General features: G+C 37.8%; 1 protein-coding gene across 2 annotated transcripts in view; it reads right to left on the reverse strand.

The window, feature by feature from the left end:
- Positions 1–9503, reverse strand: part of MNS1 (meiosis specific nuclear structural 1) — a 36188-nt gene extending 26685 nt beyond the window's left edge. The window contains exons 1-4 of one of the 2 annotated variants that reach the window (XM_069098119.1): positions 9295–9501; positions 8186–8410; positions 4754–4881; positions 740–842 (exon numbers count right to left, since the gene is read on the reverse strand). In XM_069098119.1, coding sequence (XP_068954220.1) covers positions 740–842; positions 4754–4881; positions 8186–8410; positions 9295–9297 — 459 coding nt within the window. In that variant the 5' untranslated portion in view covers positions 9298–9501. Of the gene's footprint in view, positions 1–739; positions 843–4753; positions 4882–8185; positions 8411–9294 lie in introns of both variants that reach the window. The other variant, XM_069098120.1, reaches the window with a different exon arrangement.
- Positions 9504–18836: the final 9333 nt, after the last annotated feature.

Genomic DNA, 18836 nt, shown 5'->3' on the forward strand with positions numbered 1-18836 from the left:
AGATAGATAGATAGATAGATAGATAGATAGATAGATAGATAGATAGACAGACAAAGATATACATCTTTATATATTATTTCAACAATTTGTCATAAGAATATATTTTATGAGCACAAACTAATTTTTTAATGAACTTCAAATAACCTAATTGTTTTGTTGTAATGAAAATATTACTAGAATTCACACTTCCAAGAAACTAAAAATGAAGATCACCTAGTGAATCAACAAGTACAAGGGTAGCAAAAAGGTATCATATATACATCCATACATGCACACACATATGCCTCCTGTCTAGACGATGACATGCAGTTAGATGGACAATCTCTCAAGTTCTATCAGCATACATGTCTTGGGATACAGTATAAATTGATGGGCAAAGTTGGGCAAAGAGTAACAGAACAAGGAGAATAAGGTGGAATGCCCTTAAAAATCAAAAAGTTCTTTAAATACTCCATACTTCTCACAGAAATAAGGATCCGTCTTTTAAATAACCATATTCTACTATGGTTGCTGTATGCCTAAGTCATGGAACACTACTAGTCTCTAAGGAATTAAAAATTACTCAGAGGGCAACAAGGAGGTCCATGGAGGGTATAAGAAGACTACAAAACCTAACAAATGAGGAACTAAGAAGAATTAGAGGAAAGAAGGTCATTGAAAGAAATATTTGATTAAAAAAAGCAGATAGGCTGATCATGTGGAGCATGAGGACAAGAAATGACCAGTGGACAATCCTTACCATCCTCTCATAGTTGATGGCCTCTTTTTCAGCAATTTGTGCAGCCCTTTCTTTATTCATGTAAGCTGCTTTCAATTTTTTCTCCAATTCTCGAAGTTCAAGACTGTTAGAAAATTCATTTAACCAATAAAAAACATTAGATAACTTATTTCCTTTAAGAAATAGTCAAGAATCTATGTTTGATTTAGTATATGCAATATATTCAATACCAAATTTGAATTATATTAAAAAAATTTTTCCTTATTCTTTTCTAAAAGTTCAAAAACATACTTTACAAAAGCAATGTTTTATAGAAATAGCATCTGCTAAATAATGTGACTGAATATAAATGTGATTTATATAAATATATGTACATACACATATATATTTGCATACAGACATATATAAAATATGTATGTGTATATTTGTGTATTTCCTGCTAGCCTGTAAATTCCATGAGGTCAAGAATCTGATCTTTAGGGGCGGCTAGGTGGCACAGTAAAAAGAGCACCTGGAGTCAGGAGGACCTGAGTTCAAATTTGGCCTCAGACACTTAACACAAAAACTAGCCGTGTGACCTTGGGCAAGTCACTTAACCCCAATTGCCCACCAAAAAGGAAAAAAAAAAGAATCTGATCTTTATCTAAGAATTGTATCTCCCATCAGTGTGTGCATGGTATTTAATAACTATTTGTTGAACTGGATTAAAAAGTATATATAAAGATAAGCAATACATTATAATACAATTTTAATAAAACCTTAATTAACCAAAATGACTAAGTGGCTAACCAGGAACACTTCATTTCTATATTTACTGTTTAAAATATTTTTGTGTGCTGATACACTTTTCTGCCTTAGTTAAAACACCATATTAAATGTAATTAGATTTTTTGATGACTAAAGAAATACTACAGTATTACAGAATTAATATCACCATTAAAATGTATTAAGTACATACTACGTGCAAGTCACTTTGCTAGGTAATAGGGATACAATAACAAAAATAAAATATTCTCTACCTTGAAGGAGCTTGCCTTCTTCTGGGGTTATCGAACAATACAATAATACAAGGTAACTGGAGGAGGGAGGGACAGCACTAACTAGGGAAAATCCAGGGAGGCTCACTTCACAAGAGAAGGTAGGAAGTTAATTTTTAAGGAAGAGAAGGGTTATAAGCAGAGGAGAAAGTACATTACTGCCAAGAAAGATGACATGGAAATATATGGAGGTAGGAGGTGAAATGTATAGTTTGGGAACAGTGAATAGTCCAATTTGATTGGAATGTAGAGTTCATTGAGGTGATTAGTATGAGGTAAAACTGAAAAGATAGATTAAAGCCAGATTATGGAAGGCCTTAAATGCTAGGCTGAGAAATATGTATTTTCCCTTAGAGATAAGGTGGGAACAAGGTTTTTGAACCAGCAAACTCATGGTCACATCTGTGCCATGAGATTATTTAGAGTTTAATTTGATTTGGAAGGGACCCTGGAAATAATATAGTTCAACTTCTCAATTTTCACTGTATTTTCAAAATTATACTCAACTTCAGAAATTCCACAAAAAAGAATGTGCCTGTTTCGTGGCAATAAAGACATATTCCCAGAACAGAAGTATTTCCTTCTCTTTCCAAGATGCCCTTGGGGCTGGAGTGGTAAGAATAGGGGTTAAACATATCCAGAAAAAGAACTATGGAGTCTGAATGCTTATCAAAGCATACTATTTTCACTTTGGGTTTTTTTTCCTCTTTCTTATGATTTTTCCCTTTTGTTCTGATTCCTCTTTATCAACATAACTAATATGGAAATATGTTTAATGTCATTATATATGTATAACCTATATCAGATTGCTTGTTGTTTTGGGGAGGGAGGAAGAAAAATTTGGAACTCAAAATTTTACAAAAATTAATGTTGAAGACTATCTTTACATGTAATTGGAAAACCAAATAAAATACTGATAAAGCTGATTTCTGCCCAGCAACAATGAGAGGCTTGCCTAAATCTAAATCTGCTCACTAACAGCGGGCTCTACCTGTTAAAAAGAAAACCTTGCTATTTTAGCCAGTATCCTGTGTATGTGACTAACCCTTATGGTTTGTGGTCATATCTTCAAATGTTGCAAGCTAAATCCCGTTTTGTGAACAACATCCTTGAACTATTTTGAAATGTACCCAGCACACCTGTTTCCCCTTCCTGCTTTCCCTTTCCTGTGGTTAACTGCCCATATAGGAGAATACCCCAAACCTAGCTGAGTACTCAAAATTTGTGTATAAAAGCAAGCCCTTGTCTTTTCTCAAGCTGCTAGTACCCCTAAGGATGAACTAGCCTGCCATTTTTGTGCCAATAAAGCTCTTTTGACTAGGAGAACATCTGCCTCCTGAATTCTTTCCTGACAACTTGACTCTGAACCTTTTCTACTTTGTCAATACTATTAAGGAAAAAAAAAAGGGGGGGTTTAAAAATAAAGTGAGGATGGGTGGAGGGAAAAGATGATGTTTTTTCCACAAAAAGGCACATTTTAACCCATGATGTAGGTTAAGTACCATATATCTGCAATATTATTGTTTTCTACTACTATATTTTTTACATTGCAAATAGTATTTTAAATATAGTTAAATAGGCTCTTGTGGGCTAACATGGAAACACAAAGATTACTTAAAGGATTTTCTGCTTCTCTTTGCGCCAGGAAGCCTTGCCTGATTGCTTCACAAAGGTGATTGTTTCTTTTTTAAAGTACTGCTCAGTATTAAGCATGCCACTATTGTGGCACTTTTATATACTGCTTTGCATCACAGTTCTTCACCTGTGTTTTTTTCTATAAGATCTGAAATTCCTGGAATACAGGGACTATGTTTTATAAATCTTTGTATACTTCACAGATCTCCACACAGGGCCTTGTCTGTAGAAGGTACTCAGTGAAAAAAAGTATGCCAAAATGTGTTCCAAACTCTCAACAGACTTACAAGTAAACTTCTGGAAGGCACCTTATTTAAAAACTGTGAACTGCCTGTTCTGTTGATGAGGAAAGTATAGGAGATTTGGGCCAGATGAATACTGTGATGAGGACATGTTTTGTTTTAATTTTGTGATATGTCCTAGATATTAGCTTAATTACTTATCATGTGAAAACAGGATTGCAAGAGAGAACAATCCATTAGTTGAGTTTTCTGATTAGCTGGATTACAGCTAATCAAGGTATTTCTTTTTCTTTTTTACTGATTTCTCTTCTAGCTTTAATAATATTTTATTTTTTCCAATTACATGTAAAAACAATTTTTAACATTTTAAAAAATTCTCTTTCTCCCTCTCCCCTCTCTGAGATGGCAAGTAATTTGATATAGTATAGTATATAGTATTTACATTCATGCAAAACATATTTCCATATCAGGTATGTTGTTTTTTGTTTTGCTTTTTTGGAGGGCAATTGGGGTTAAGTGACTCGCCTAAGGTCACACGGCTAGTAAGTGTAAAGTGTCTGAGGCCAGATTTAAACTCAGGTCCTCCTGACTCCAGGGCCAGTACTCTATTCATTGAGCCACCTAACTGTCCCTTGTATCAGGTATGTTGTGAAAGAAAACATAGACAAAAAAAAAAAGCACAAACACACATAAAAGAAACTGAGAAACAGTATGTTTTGATCCACATTCATACTCCATCAATTCTTTCTCTGGAGGTGGATAGCATTTTTCATCATGAGTCCTTTGGAATTGTCTTAGGTAAGGTATTTCTATTCTGTGTAATGTGTTTTTTAAGTGTCATATAAAGAAATAATATGAAGAAATGTACTTGTTTCTGGTTAAATATTAAAAAGTATTTTCTACCAGCATAAAATTTATCTAGAAATAGATGTTTAAAATATTTCCTCTCCCCTTGAGATGAATGTTATAGTGCTTATAAATATCTGCAGCATAAAATGGCTTTAATTATAATTCTATAAAAGATTCAGATTCAAACAATTATATTACAAATTAATACTAAGTATTGAATTACACAAAATGAAATTTTATACATGATTTTCAATTTAAAGAAATAAAGATACCTGTTTTCTCTTATTTGTTGCCTCATTTTTTCATCCTTCAGACTTTCATTCTTTAGTTTTGCCAGCTCTGTAGCCAATTTTTGTTCTTGTTCCAGCTGCATTGCCTTCATCCTTTTGTTTTCTTCAGCCTTCCCAAAGAAAATTATTTTAGATTTCCTTCTCCAGAAATAGAAAACTATATTTCAATAAGAGTCAGTTTATTAATTTTTCCATTACAATTTCAGCAGAATGTAATGTTCTCCTTGAGGGCAGGGAGTGTTTCATTTTTGTTTTTCATACCCCCAGATCCTAGCACAGTGTCTTGAACATAGTAAATGTTTGTTTAACTGAATTGGACTAAAGCTCTTCAAAAACAAGAACTACATCTTCTATTTTTGGGTAACTTCCAACAGACTACCTTGTGGATTGCTCTGAATAAGGTAAATTTTTAATAAAGAATACTAATTAAATACTCTTGTTAGCACAGCAGGAATGGTAATGCATCTGAACCACATAAGTGAGAAGAAACCACGTAGGTCTCTTTCACCAAGAGAGTGAACTATATTCCTAGCCATATAGGAGTTAGATTCAGGCAAGTTGTTTAAGGAAAGGAAGCAATATAAGTGTTACTAGTATAATTTGAACCAAGTCTTAAGACTAGATGGAATGATATGTTGCTATTTCAAAGTAACATCCTCCTAGGTTAGCTTGGCACAAAGTACAACTGAAAGGAAGTCTTGGGACAAGTACTATGTACCTGACTTATATATGAAGTGACAGTCAATGAAAAAACCTAATTCCTGAAAAACAGAAACTTAAGCAGTAAGGCAACTGTGGAATCAGTGAAGGAATTTAGCCTTCTGAAATATTTCACAAGGAATTGTTGTCCTTTATACTCCCCTCAACAAAAACCTCCTAATTGTTCCTAGAGAAAAATATAATCTCCTCCAGCTAGCATTTAAGACCCTCCATAATCAGGTTCCAACCTAACTTTCAACTCCTACTTCACATTACTACCTTATACACATTTTGATCCATCCAAACTGGTCTACAAATGCAATATCCCACCTCTATACATTCACAGAGATTATCCCCTATGCAGAGAGAGGTTGTTTCTTCCTTTATTGCTCAACTCTGCTACTACCTTTTTGGTGAAGCTTTTTCTGGTCTCAACTTAATATGTTCTCTCCTCAAATTTTCATAGAGCATTTTGTTTGTATCTCTCCTTTGCCTGTACCACATTCTGCCCTGTCTATTTTTGTGTACATGGTACAACCACCATAGCAGATTGTGATTTCAGTTGGGAAGGTTAAAACTTTCTCATTTTTACATCTCCAGTACCTGGCACAGAGCCTCACACACATACATCAATATTTCAATGGATTTATGATTTCATAAATTTGGGTATTCCTACAATAACCTATCTATATGTTTTCATCCTGTCAGTGCCTTATCCCCATATGTCTGTAAGTAGACTGGAGGCTTTCCTATTTGTCTTTCAATAATCAGCGAATACCAAAATAGCACCTGGGCTTTCTGTCTACTTTTCTTGATCTCAATAGATGGCTGATCCAACTCCTTTTCCTATCATACTCTGGAAAATATTTTTAGGCCACATCTTTATGCAAGTCATTATTGGTAATATGTTGCTATATATTATATCCACCATAATCCTCTTCATGATGCCCTTTGAGCTACCCACAATTTTGATTCTTCAGATTACAGGGTTCAGTTAGGGAAAAACTGATGTTGAAAAGATGAGTTTTTGTTTCAGGGAGCAGCTTAGGATGGTGGAAATCACTGTACAATGTCCTGAATTCAATACAACCCACTGTTTTTGCCTATTCAATTCTAGACCCAGCTTACTATACATCTGTATGGTACGCCAAAGACATATATGCTAAATGGGCTAATTCAAAGGGTTATCCTTCCAACTGTGATCATAAGACATCATTCTTCAACTTGGTTTTTCTTGTATGAATCGTTAAGTCAAACTCTTTTGAAGTGCTCTGGCTCTCTCACTTGGTGAGCTTTATAGTATTTAAAGACTTGATGCAATCAGCACAATATCTGCAAAGAAAAAAATCTTCAGAATTTGTAAGGAATCCCTCTTCTATCTGTGTTTTGTTTTGGACATACTCTATGACAATGACAAACACTCTCTGCAAGTAGATAGCTTTGTTTTATTCATTGCTTGATATTAACAATGAGAGGGTTGAACAAAGTTATTTTTTTTTTGCCTTTTGGAGGGCAATTGGGATTAAGTAACTTGCCCAAGGTTACATGGCTAGTGCTTTTGTGTGGGTGTTAAGTGTCCGAGGCCAGAACTGAACTTGGGTCCTCCCAACTCCGGGGCCGGCACTTTACTCACTGCACCACCTAGCCTCCCCGAACAAAGTTATTTCTAATGCTAACTCTTTCAAGGAATTTTGTATAATTTTTTTTTTTTGCTTTTTGGAGGACAATTGGGGTTAAGTGACTTGCCCAAAGTCACACAGCTAGTAATTCTGAGGCCAGATTTGAACTCAGGTACTCCTGACTCCAGGGCTGGTCCTCTATTCACTGTGCCACCTAGCCGCCTAATTTTATATAATCTTAAGATACACAGGAGATAATTTATTGAAGGAGAGTCTTTCAGGCTGCATTTAGTCAACTGATTTAAAGATTTTTTTTAAATCATCAACAAATATATTCAGTGGGATCTTCAAATCCCTGAATCTTTAGTAAGAGATAAAAGATAAAAAAAACCAAGCATCACAGTAATATCTCAAAGAGAATAAAAGATCCAGAAGGTGGCCTCCATTGTGTTGAGTCAATCTTTTATGGGAGAATTAAGGAAAAACAAGAAAAAGAATTGCACAGGAGGAGATGAAGAGGGGTTGTGAGATGTACCAAAGGAGCCACAGAAATGAGATCACAGATCTTTGTACTAAGATTAAACAATATTCATTTCTCTCATTTCAATAAACTAAAGCTTAAAGCACATATTTTAAAAATCATAAGTTTTCATCTATAGAGCTTAATAAGTAAAATGGTATAGTTCTATGAAAAAAGTAGAAGTTAAGAATTACAGGTTTCCATTAAGTAACTTTATTATAAGGTTATTGTGAAGAAAGTATTCTGCAAACCCCAAAGCCCTATGTAAACGAGAATTATTGTTACTATTATTACCTGGTATCATTTTCTTTTTTCTTTCTTTTTGGAGGGCAATTAGGGTTAAGTGACTTGCCCAAGGTCACATGGCTAGTTTTTGTGTTAAGTGTCTGAGGCCGAATTTGAACTCATGTCCTCCTGATTCCAGGGCCTGTGCTCTATTTACTGCCCCACCTAGCGCCCCCCCCCCCGCTATCATTTTCAATGGACTATAATCAATGTTAGCTCTATGCATTCATGGCCTCTGAGTAGAAATGGGAAGAAAAAGTAATCTGAGATGCTATATTGGGAAGCCATTACCTTTTGAATAGCCTCTTCCATATCTAATTCAAATTGTTCATCCTGTAGTAATCGGAGGATTCTTTTCCGTGCAATACGTTCATCATTTGCTATCATCATCTTGTGTATTCTGACTTGTTCCCCAAGCTTAACTTGCTCTTCAATTTGTATTTTTTTAATGAAGTTTTCATTTACTAATTTCTGATGTTTTTCTGCTACACTCTGGTTTTGTTTTTCTGAGGTAGCCTAAAATGAAAAATAACACCATTTATATTTCCTTATTTTTTCCATAAAACTACAGTTATCAAACCTAAACTGTAAGGATCAAAGATGTTTATTAAAAAAAAAAACTTTGCAAACCTTAAAGTGCTATATGTCAGCTCATACTCTTATCGTCATTACATAAAACCTCGTCACAAATGATTTCATGTTGTTTTCCATCATTTGAAATGGAGTGTAAAGAAAGTGCAACAGGAAGATGGAAGGAGAGAAGAGATGAGTTAACAAGTTGGATGACAGAAGGAGTAGAGGATGAACGACATTCGGATGAATGTCAACATTAAGATTAAAAGTTGAGAAGTGTTTGCAAGGAAATGAAGATGATGCTTGCATTTTCCTTCCTGAATTCTGAGAACTGTACGAATTAGAGGGGGCCAAGCCAACGCGCTGACCTCTTCCTACGCACAAACTGCTTTTAAGTGTCACTGTCAAACTCCTCCAACACAATTCCAGTAAACCTACTGACTAGCAAGTACCACCTCATCCAGTCTTCCAAGGCTGAGATGTTATTTACTTTGGTGCCCTCTCCATGCAGGGTGCCAAAGAACAAAAGACGTGGAAGCCTGTGGTTGTAGAAGCTAACCAACTAAATGGAGGGAGGGGGGGGTGGAGAGGGGGCGCAAATCTTCAAGCTTTCTTGGATTCCTGCGTAGCAGGGTTTGATGATGGGGGAAAGGGGAGGAGGTGGGAAAGGAGAGAGAGAGAGACAGAGAGAAGGGGGAGGAGTGAAGAGGGATACGAGGAGGGGAAAAGGGGAAAGGGGGAGGAGGACCTGAAGGCTCCCAGCGCCCAGGCAGGAGCTAGTTTCTCACCTAGAGTGCCTCACCTTTCGAACCCCAGGTCCTACTTACCATCTTGGCTTACGAAAGCACCGCACTCCTTACTAAACTTGATACTTCCCTTCGCGACCGAGACGCGAACCTGAGCCGGACACAAGAAGTCTAACTCCGGCGGGAACCTTCCCGCTCTTCTGTTTACAAAGCGTAGCCCAGGTAACGGTCACAGCCCAAGTTGAATTGACGCAGACGCCTTCGAGGCTTCGTTCAGAACGCGGCCTCTCATTGGTTGGGGGGATGCCCAATCAGCGCTTCTGGATGGGAGTCTCAACTCTAGGGGATAAAAGCCGGCAGGGCTGGACGCTTGGAAGGCGCCTTCTAAGGTATAGTTCGGTCCGTTCTCCTCAGGGATGAGCTACGTTCCCAAGTTACCTGGACGATTCCAAACTCCTAAACACAGATTTGGAAAACGTCTTTTTAGCGTGAAAAGCCTTTCATTTGGCCTGTTTCACGATTGCTCATTGTCCTCTCGGCTCCTCCTCCATCTTTTCACCCCCTGGGGTCATGAGGGTGTAGAGGAAGCGGTGAGGGCGTTGTCCCTCGCCCCCCAAGGATGCTCTTCTCGCACCTTGGTGCCCTTGTGGTTTCAGCCAAAGAAAAGAAGGCAAAATCTGATGTGTAATTTCAGGCAGCCAGCCGTGTTCTAGCAGTACTTCTAGGTCATCCACCCAGCTGTTTGTATAGTCAAATAGATGTGCTAATTTGCCACTTTGGAAACTTGAGTGTAACGGAATTAATGGGGGGCTTCCCGCCACTTGTTTCACGTGGAGGACCAATGAAGATAATGCCACGTGATTGGCCTGGTTCATTTCATTCCTTCCTCCTCCCGCCCACCCCCCAAGCCACCCACCTACTTCTGTCTCCAGTTATTTAAGCCATTTTAACAATTAAATTGGATTGACCCCAGGACAGTCGGGGTGACAGCTTAGTGATCAACTTGAGAAAATGGTCGATTCTTTTTCAGACCCAAGCTTTCTGCTTCACAAATACTTAGGAGTGCTTTCCAATCTTCGGAAGCTCTTGAAGTCCCAGTTCCATAGTGGTGGATTTTATTGGACTTGGGATCACAGGATCTATCTCTGTATCCCCTCTTTGTTAATTCTAGACATTCCTGACTATACCCCATTCCTGGGGCAGTTAGGTGAGGAAGATAGAATGCTGGGCCTGGAATTAGAGAAGACCCATCTTGAGCTCAAGTCTAGACTCAGACACTTATTAGATGTGTGACCCTGAGCAAGTCACTTAACTCTTTTTGCCTCAGTTCCTCAACTATAAAATGAACTGGAGGAGAGAAAGGCAAACCATTCCAGTATCATTGCCAAGAAAACCCCAAATTGGGTCATGAAGAGTCAGATCGTACTGAAAGGACTGAATAACAACCACAGCAAATGTGCTACGCATTGTCCTAAGCAATGATGATACAGATACAAGCAAAAAGAAAGTCCTTACTCTCAAGGAGCTTACATTCTGATGGGAGAAGACAACACATAAAGAGGAACTGGAAAAAGGATAAGAGAGGAAAAGGTACCCACACTGGTCCTAGATCAGGGAGAGGAATGAAGCATGATTGGCCTAGGCTAGTCCCCACATGGAGGCCCTGGAAGCAACACACCAGTGGGAGAAGATGGACATACAATGACCTAAGTGTGAATGTAAGAGTGGCTGAGAGCTTAAGCAGTTACCATATGTCTTAAAAGTGTCCTGAGAGGGGTTATAGGGTGAGAAGAGAGACTATGATGGGAGAACAGTCTGTGACATAGTTAACAGTCCCTCCCTCCAACATGTGCTTAGTGTATGCCTGCACACAGTGAGCACTGGTATAAGACTGTTGGATCAGATTCTGACTAGTTCAGCATCCCTGAATTGTGAACTGAACTTTCTCCTGGGTTCTATTTCAGATGGAGATTGCCCAGAGTAGCATTGGGTGACCTAGGGTACTGGTCACCACGATGCTGCACCTTTATCTTGTACTCTGTTTATCTGTTGAGTTTCTACCCATACTTTATGATACAGTTCCAGTCTAATAAGCTAAAATTGTACTTCCTTCACCAAACCTTCTTGATTATCTCATTTAATCTTCCTTGAACCTGGCGTAATCCTTCATACCTTTATTATGCACTTATGTTCTATTTTGTTTTTAATAGTTATTTGTGTATGTTTCATATTCTATGGTTCCTCTCTAATTCCACCAGATTGTAAATTCCATGAGACAGGGAACCTTATTGACTGAAAAATCTCTACTCCAGTGTCTAGCAGCACATTTCATGCACTTAATTTTTATAGACTTGAATCATCTTATCCATAGGTGTGGGGGACCATAATTATTCATCATGATAAGATGCAAGCATATGACAAAGGATATCATACTTTTACCTTCTAGTTGATTGTAATGGTTATAATGATCATGAGCCTTTACTATTCATTAATAGATGTTTGTGCCTGCCTGTGGGTATATTATATTATTTTGCTAGTATAGCCCTACCGCAAGGGAGGTTTGATGATTCTTTGAAATACAGCACCATGACAATGCATACAGGCAGGGAAAAATGACTTCTGATTGACTGAGAAACTTTTGAGAGAAAGAAGCAGAGATCATAAGTGAGTTAGAGCAAGAAAAGAAAATACACTGACTTTGAATTGAATTGCTGTTACATTTAGAAAATTGTGCAGTTCTTTTAATAATTAGCTGACCTCTGAAATAAAAATGCATCTTTTAACATAATTATTCTCCTGGTGATTTTATATGACTATATTATGGAACACTACAGCCTGAAGCATAGAAGTTTCAGGTGATCCAAAGAACAGTGGGGAATATAAAGGAAATAAGGCTGCAGCATGTTACAATATGCTAACTTGTAAGCAGGTATTGTAAAACTATCATTCAGGAAAGGTATAATTGTAAAGTAAGGTGGATCAGTCAAGTGGTAAGAGCAAGAGATAACATATACAGTCTGAGTGCTAAAAGCATATCCAAAGAATACCTAGAAATTTTCTGTACAGGAATTATAGGGAGCCGTGGACAAGAATTCCATAGAATCAATCAACAAGTATTTATTTGGCAACTAGTAGGCCAGGTGGCACAGTAGATAGAAAGCTGGGTCTGGAGTCAGGAAGACCAGAGTTCAAATTCAGCCTCATATACTTATTCACTGTATGAGTTTGGGTACCTCACTTCACCTCAATTTCCTCAACTGTAAAATGAGAATAATAATAGCACCAACCCCCAGGATTGTTGTGAGGATCATATGAGATATTTGTAAAGTACTTAACACAAATACTGGCACATAGGTGCTATATAAGTGCTTATTCCATTCCTTCCTTCTTATTTCCTATTACGTGTTTTCTGGGCCAGCCCTATGCTGGATGCTGGGGATACAAGTAAAAAGAATGAAATAATTCCTGTTTACAATGAACTTATATTCTAATGGAAGAGACAACAAGTACATGCAAAAAATATAAACAGAAAATATAAACAAAAAATATAAAATATAAAAAAATAAAATGTAAAAAATATAAACTTAAAGTTGCTAAATACAAACACCTACAAAGTAGTTAAATATAAAGTAGTTTAGAAAGGATGGCAACAACAGCAGTTAGGAATATCAGAAAGATGGTATCTAGGCTACTTGAGTTGAATTTTGAAGCAGCCAGGGAAGCTAAGAGTCAGAGGTGGGGTAGGGCATTCCAGGCATGGGAAGCAGTGAGAGCAAAGTTACAGCAGGTGAGCCAGAGTATGGAGGGGAGTAAAGGATAAGAAGGCTGGAAAAATAGGAAGTAACCATGTTGTGAATGGCTTTAGCTGCCAAAGAAAGGGCTTTATAATCGATCCTGGAGGTAATAGGAAACCACTGGAATCATTTAGGATTGGGGAGGAGAGACACTGTCAGTCCTGAGCTTTGGTACAATCACCTTGGTAACTGAGTTAAGGATGGAATAGAGTGAAGAGGGATCGGGCAGGGAGACCAATTAGAAGGCTATTCCAATAGTCTAGGTACGAGTTGATAAGCATTTGATATATGGTGGTGGCTGAATAAGTGGACATAAAGGGCTATATGTGAAAGCTGTGTGAAAATAGAAATAACAAAATTTAACAACAAACTCAATATATGAGATGAATGTCAGTAAGAAGTTGAAGATGACACCAAGGTTGCAAGCCTTAGTGAATTCAGGGATAAAAATGACACTGGGAGAATTTTGACATGTGTAAGGAAGTTTAGAAGACAGGTATGTTTGGGGTAAAGATAATGAGTTCTGTTTTGGACATAATGAGTTTGAAATGCCAATGGGACATCCAGTTCAAGATGTCCAAAAGGCAGTTGGTGATATAGTACTGGAACTGAAGGAGACTAGAGCTGGACATATTGATCTGGGAATCATCTGCATAGAGTTAGTTGATATAACCCATGGAGCTGATGATATCACCAAGTGAGATAGTACAGAAGAAATGAGGGTCCAGGACCAAGCCTTGGGGGACACCCAGTTAGTGAATGTGATAGATGATGAATCAGCAAAGGAGATGAAGAAGGAGTGGTGAGATAGGATGAGAACCAGGAGAAAGCAATGGTATGAAAATCTCGAGAGGAGAGGGTACATAGGAGGAGAAGGTGATTAACAGTGTCAGATTCATAGAGGTCAAGAAGTATGAGAAGTAAGAAAAGGTTAAAAGATTTAGCAATTAAGAAATCATTAGTATCTTTGAACAAGGCAGTTTCAGGAATGAGTTGGATGATGAGGGTGGAAGCTGGGTTGCAGGGTTTAGAAGAAGGTGAGAGGAAAGGAAATGGAAGCATGGGGTATAGATGACTTTCTCAAGGATTTTAATCATGAAAGGGAGGATAGATATAGGATAAAAGCTAGCAGGGATGGGAGGGTCAGTTGAGGGTTTTTTAAGGATAGGGTATACATGACTATGTTTGTAGGCAGCAGGGAAAGAGTAATTAGGGAGAAATTGAAAATAGACAGGGGCGGCCAGGTGGCGCAGTGAGTAAGAGTGCCGGCCCCAGAGTCGGGAGACCTGGGATTGGTTCCAGCCTCAGATATTTCACACCCAGGCACACACACAAAAACTGACCGTGTAACCTTGAGCAAGTTACTTAACCCAATTGCTTTAAAAAAAAAAAGAAAAGAAAAAGGAAATAGAGAGACAGACAGTGACAGAGAAAAAAGGGGGATGTTAAACATGAGAGCAGCTAGGTGGCATAGAGGATAAAGTATCAAGCCTGGAGTCAGGAAAACCTGAGTTCAAATCCAGACTCAAATACTTAACTAGCTGTGTGACCTTGGGCAATTCACTTACCCTCTGTTTGCCTCAGTTCTCTGTAAAATGTGGCTAATAATAAAACCTACTTGGCAGGGTGGTTGTGAGGATCAAAGGAAATATTTGTAAAGCACTTAGCACAGTCCCAGGAACATAGTAAATACTATATAAATGTTAGCTAATATTATTTATTTATTATTAGTATGTGTGAGAGATACAGAGACAGAGAGATAGACAGAGACAGAGACAGAGAGAGAGAGAGAGAGAGAGAGAGAGAGAGAGAGAGAGAGAGAGAGAGAGAGAGAAGATTTCAAAAGCATTAGAAGGCTATGGCATTACCATGGAAAGGAGACATGAACTAGAGTATTATTGACTGTGTGAGTGGAGAGAAGGTTCCATATAAGAGAGATATCATGAAAATAGAAATGATTAGATTTGACAACTGGGTGTATATTTTAGTAGATATGATTTTTGGTAAATGTATCAGAATAGGTAAAATTAAACCATCAAAGTAAGATGCAAATAAATCAATTAGATTAGAATCCATCCCCTGCCCCATAAGAGTTTTGAAGAGATTTAAGGATAAAATTGTAGAAATGGATAAAATATGTAATTTGTCATTATAGATAACCATTTAATTAGAGAACTGTTGGGTTAGGATCATAGGATAACAGGTCTAGAGGAGGAAGGGACATCAAAGGTCATCATGTCTAACCCTTTCGTTTTACAATTGAGGAAACAGAGTCCCGTGAAGGTTAAGTGGCTCACTCACAGTCATACAGCATCAGAATTGGAATTTTTATCCAGATCCTCTGACTCCAAAGCCATTGAACCTTCCACTGTCTTTTCTATATTTAAACTGGTTGCACAAGTAAATTTCTCACAATACACCAAATAATTTCATTTTTATTCCTGGAAAGCTGTTGAAAACCATAATAAAAAACAGGAACACTTAAACAGATATGAACTATTAATATAGTTTCTAAAAGGGGAAATTATAACTTATTTACTGAGATAATGGGGGAGAAAAAATGTTCATACCTTATTTAGATTTTCTTTTTTTTTTTCATTTTTCAAATGCTTTATTAACTTCTGATTTACATCATTCATTTCCACCAGATTTTGAGTTACAAATTTTCTCCCAGTTTTTCCCCTACCTACTGCCCCAAAATAGCAATCCCACAGGATATGCCCTCCTCCAATCTGCTCTCTCCCATATCTTCTCCCATACCCCCTTCAACTTTTCCAGTAGGGCATGGTGGATCTCTATGCCCCAGTGCGTGTATAACTTATTTCCCAATTACATATAAAATAGTATTAATAATAGTATACACATATATATATATATTAAACATTTGATTTTAAAACTTTGAATTTCAGATTCATTTCCTTCCTCCCTTGTCACCCACCCTTACTGGGAAGATAAGCAATTCAGTATAGGTTGTACATGTATAGCTAATACAAAACATTACCATAGTAGATATATTGTAAAAGACTGACTATATTTCCCTCCTTCCTATCCCACCTCCCACTTGTTCTATTCTCTACTTTGATACTATTCCTTTTCAAAAGTGGGTGCTTCCAACTTCCCTCCCCCCCCGCCTGCCTTCCCTTCCATCATCCCCCTCTCATCCCCTTCCCCCCCCCACTCTCTTGTAGAGTGAGATGCCCTATTTAGTGTGTATTTCATTCCCTCCCCAAGCCAAATTCAATGAGAATAAGGTTGACCCCTTACCTTTTGCCTTCCTATTCTTCCCCTCCATTGTAACCATTTTCCCTTGCCTCTTCTATATGAGATAGTTTACCCCATTCTGTCTCCCCCCGTCTCCTCTCATTATATTCCTCTCTCACCTCTTGATTTCACCTTTTCAGTATCATCCCTTCCTATTAAATTGGTCCTGTGCCCTCTATGTATACCTGTAAACATGTATACATACATTAACATGTATTCATATGCCCTCAAACCCTCTGATATAGACATATATATGTATATATATATATATATATTTATATTCCCTTCAACTATTTTCATGCTGAGAGAAGTTTCATCAGTTACAATTATCGTTTTGCCATGTAGGAATGTTAATAGTTCAACTTTGATAAGTTCCTTATAATTTCTTTTCCCTGTTTACCTTCTCATGCTTCTCTTGCTTCTTGTATCTGAATGTCAAATTCTAGTCAACTCTGGTTTTTTCATCAAGAATGCTTGAAAGTCCTCTATTCCACTGAATGACCATATTTTCCCCTGAAACATGATACTCAGTTTTGCTGGGTAGATGATTCTTGGTTTTAATCCTAGCTGCTTTGACCTCTGGAATATCACATTCCAAGCCCTTTGTTCCCTCAGTGTGGAAGCTGCCAGATGCTGAGTTATCCTGATTGTGTTTCTACAATATTCAAATTGTTTCTTCCTGGCTGCTTGTAATATTCTCTCCTTGATCTGGGAATTTCAGAACCTGGCTATAATATTCCTAGGAGTTTTCTTTTTGGGATCTTTTTCAGGAGGTGATCAACCTCTGATTTCAACCTCTATTTTGCCCTCTGGTTCTAAAACATCAGGGTAGTTTTCCTTGAGAATTTCTTGGAGGATGATTTCTAGGTTCTGTCTTTGATCATGGCTTTCAGGTAGTCCAATAATTTTTAAATTATCTCTCCTGGATCTATTTTCCAGGTCAGTGGTTTTTCCAATGAGACATTTCACATTGCCTTCTATTCTTTCATTTGTTTGGATCTGTTTAACAGCATCTTGATTTCTCATAAAGTCATTAGCTTCCTTTGCTCCAATCTAATTCTGAGGGAATGATTCTTCTCAGTGAGCTTTTGAGATTCTTTTTCCATCTGGCAAATTTGGCTTTTTAAGGCATTCTTCTCCTCATTGCCTTTTTGAGCCTCTTTTGCCATTTGAGTTAGTCTGTTTTTTAAGGTGTTATTTTCCTCAGTCAGGCTGTTGACTCTCATTTCTTAATTTTCTTGTATCATTCTCATTTCTCTTCCCAATTTTTCCTCCACTTCTCTTATCGGCTTCTTAAGGTCCTCTATGGCCTGTACCCAGCTCGTATTTTTCTTGGACGCTTTTGGTGCAGGAGTTCTGACTTCACTGTCTTTCTCCTGTTCCATGCTTTGCTCCTTTTTGTCCCCAAAATAGGAGTCTAATGTTGGATTGCTCTGCTTGGTTTGCTTCCTTTGCCTGGTCATGTAGCTCCTCGCTCACTTGACACCTGGGCTTTTTGCCACAGTAGGACTCTGTCACCAGACAGGGGAGCTTCGTTCCAAATGCTGGGGTTTTCTCAGCTGCCTGAGGTATTAGTTGGGTGCCCTCTCTGAAGCCTCAACACTCTCTGGCAAGCTGGTCACACACCCCAGGACCTCCACCCTAGACCATAATCCAGATCCAAACAGGTTAAAGCAAGAGCGATTACCTCTCAGACTGGTTGCTTGGTCCCCCTACACTCTGAAGGCCAGGAGCTGAAGCTACCAGTGTTTTGTTTTTGTCTTTGTATACCTAACATGTAGCACAGTGCCTGGCACATGGTAGGCATTTAACAAGTGCTCATTAAATTGAATTGAATCTATTCCAAGTCCCTCATTGTGCATATGAGAGAATAGAAGTCCAAAGATGTTAAGTGATTTTTCTATAGAGAGGTAAAATAATATAAACTATGCATTTAAGATAGTAAACACTGATTTATATCTAGGAAAAAGGACTTTAATATCATTGTAATTTGTTTCTTGAAAATACAGTGGCTCAATATTCTGAAAAACATTGTTGGGCATCCTTAGAAAACATCCTGGAAACACAGAGCATGAGACTAGGGGTAGACAAGGTAGGCAATTTTCTTAGGTGCACACCACACAGAGGTAGGGGTTGTAAGGGATGACTTGCAGTGAAGTTTCCCCATTCTGAACATTCTATTACATTCTTATTTCTTCTTTATACTTTGTAACTAAGTTTAGTATCGTTTCCCCATATATATGGGGGTCATTGTGTATTTCAAGGTAATGTAAGAGCCATTGGGTATTAATACAATTGATTGGATTAACTATTGAGACCAAACTAGAGGCGTTTTTAGTTTGGGGAAAGGAATGGTAGTGTGAGAGGTAGCAAAGGGTTAAGTTTCTACAGAACTGCAAGAGTTGCTGAAACAAGACTACTGATAAAAAGTACCAGACGGCAGTAGCCTTGGGAAGAAGTTGGATTCCCAGTTCCCAGAGAACTCCTAGATAATACTAAAAATGAAATAATATAGAATAAAAGGAGCTGGCAGCAGCAGGTGGATTTGACCAATTAGAAAGCAGAGAG

The sequence above is a fragment of the Petaurus breviceps genome, unplaced genomic scaffold (assembly GCF_028583685.1).
Source record: "Petaurus breviceps papuanus isolate PSGF00001 unplaced genomic scaffold, PetGlider_PUasm1.0 37, whole genome shotgun sequence".
Classification (NCBI taxonomy): Eukaryota; Metazoa; Chordata; class Mammalia; order Diprotodontia; family Petauridae; genus Petaurus; species Petaurus breviceps.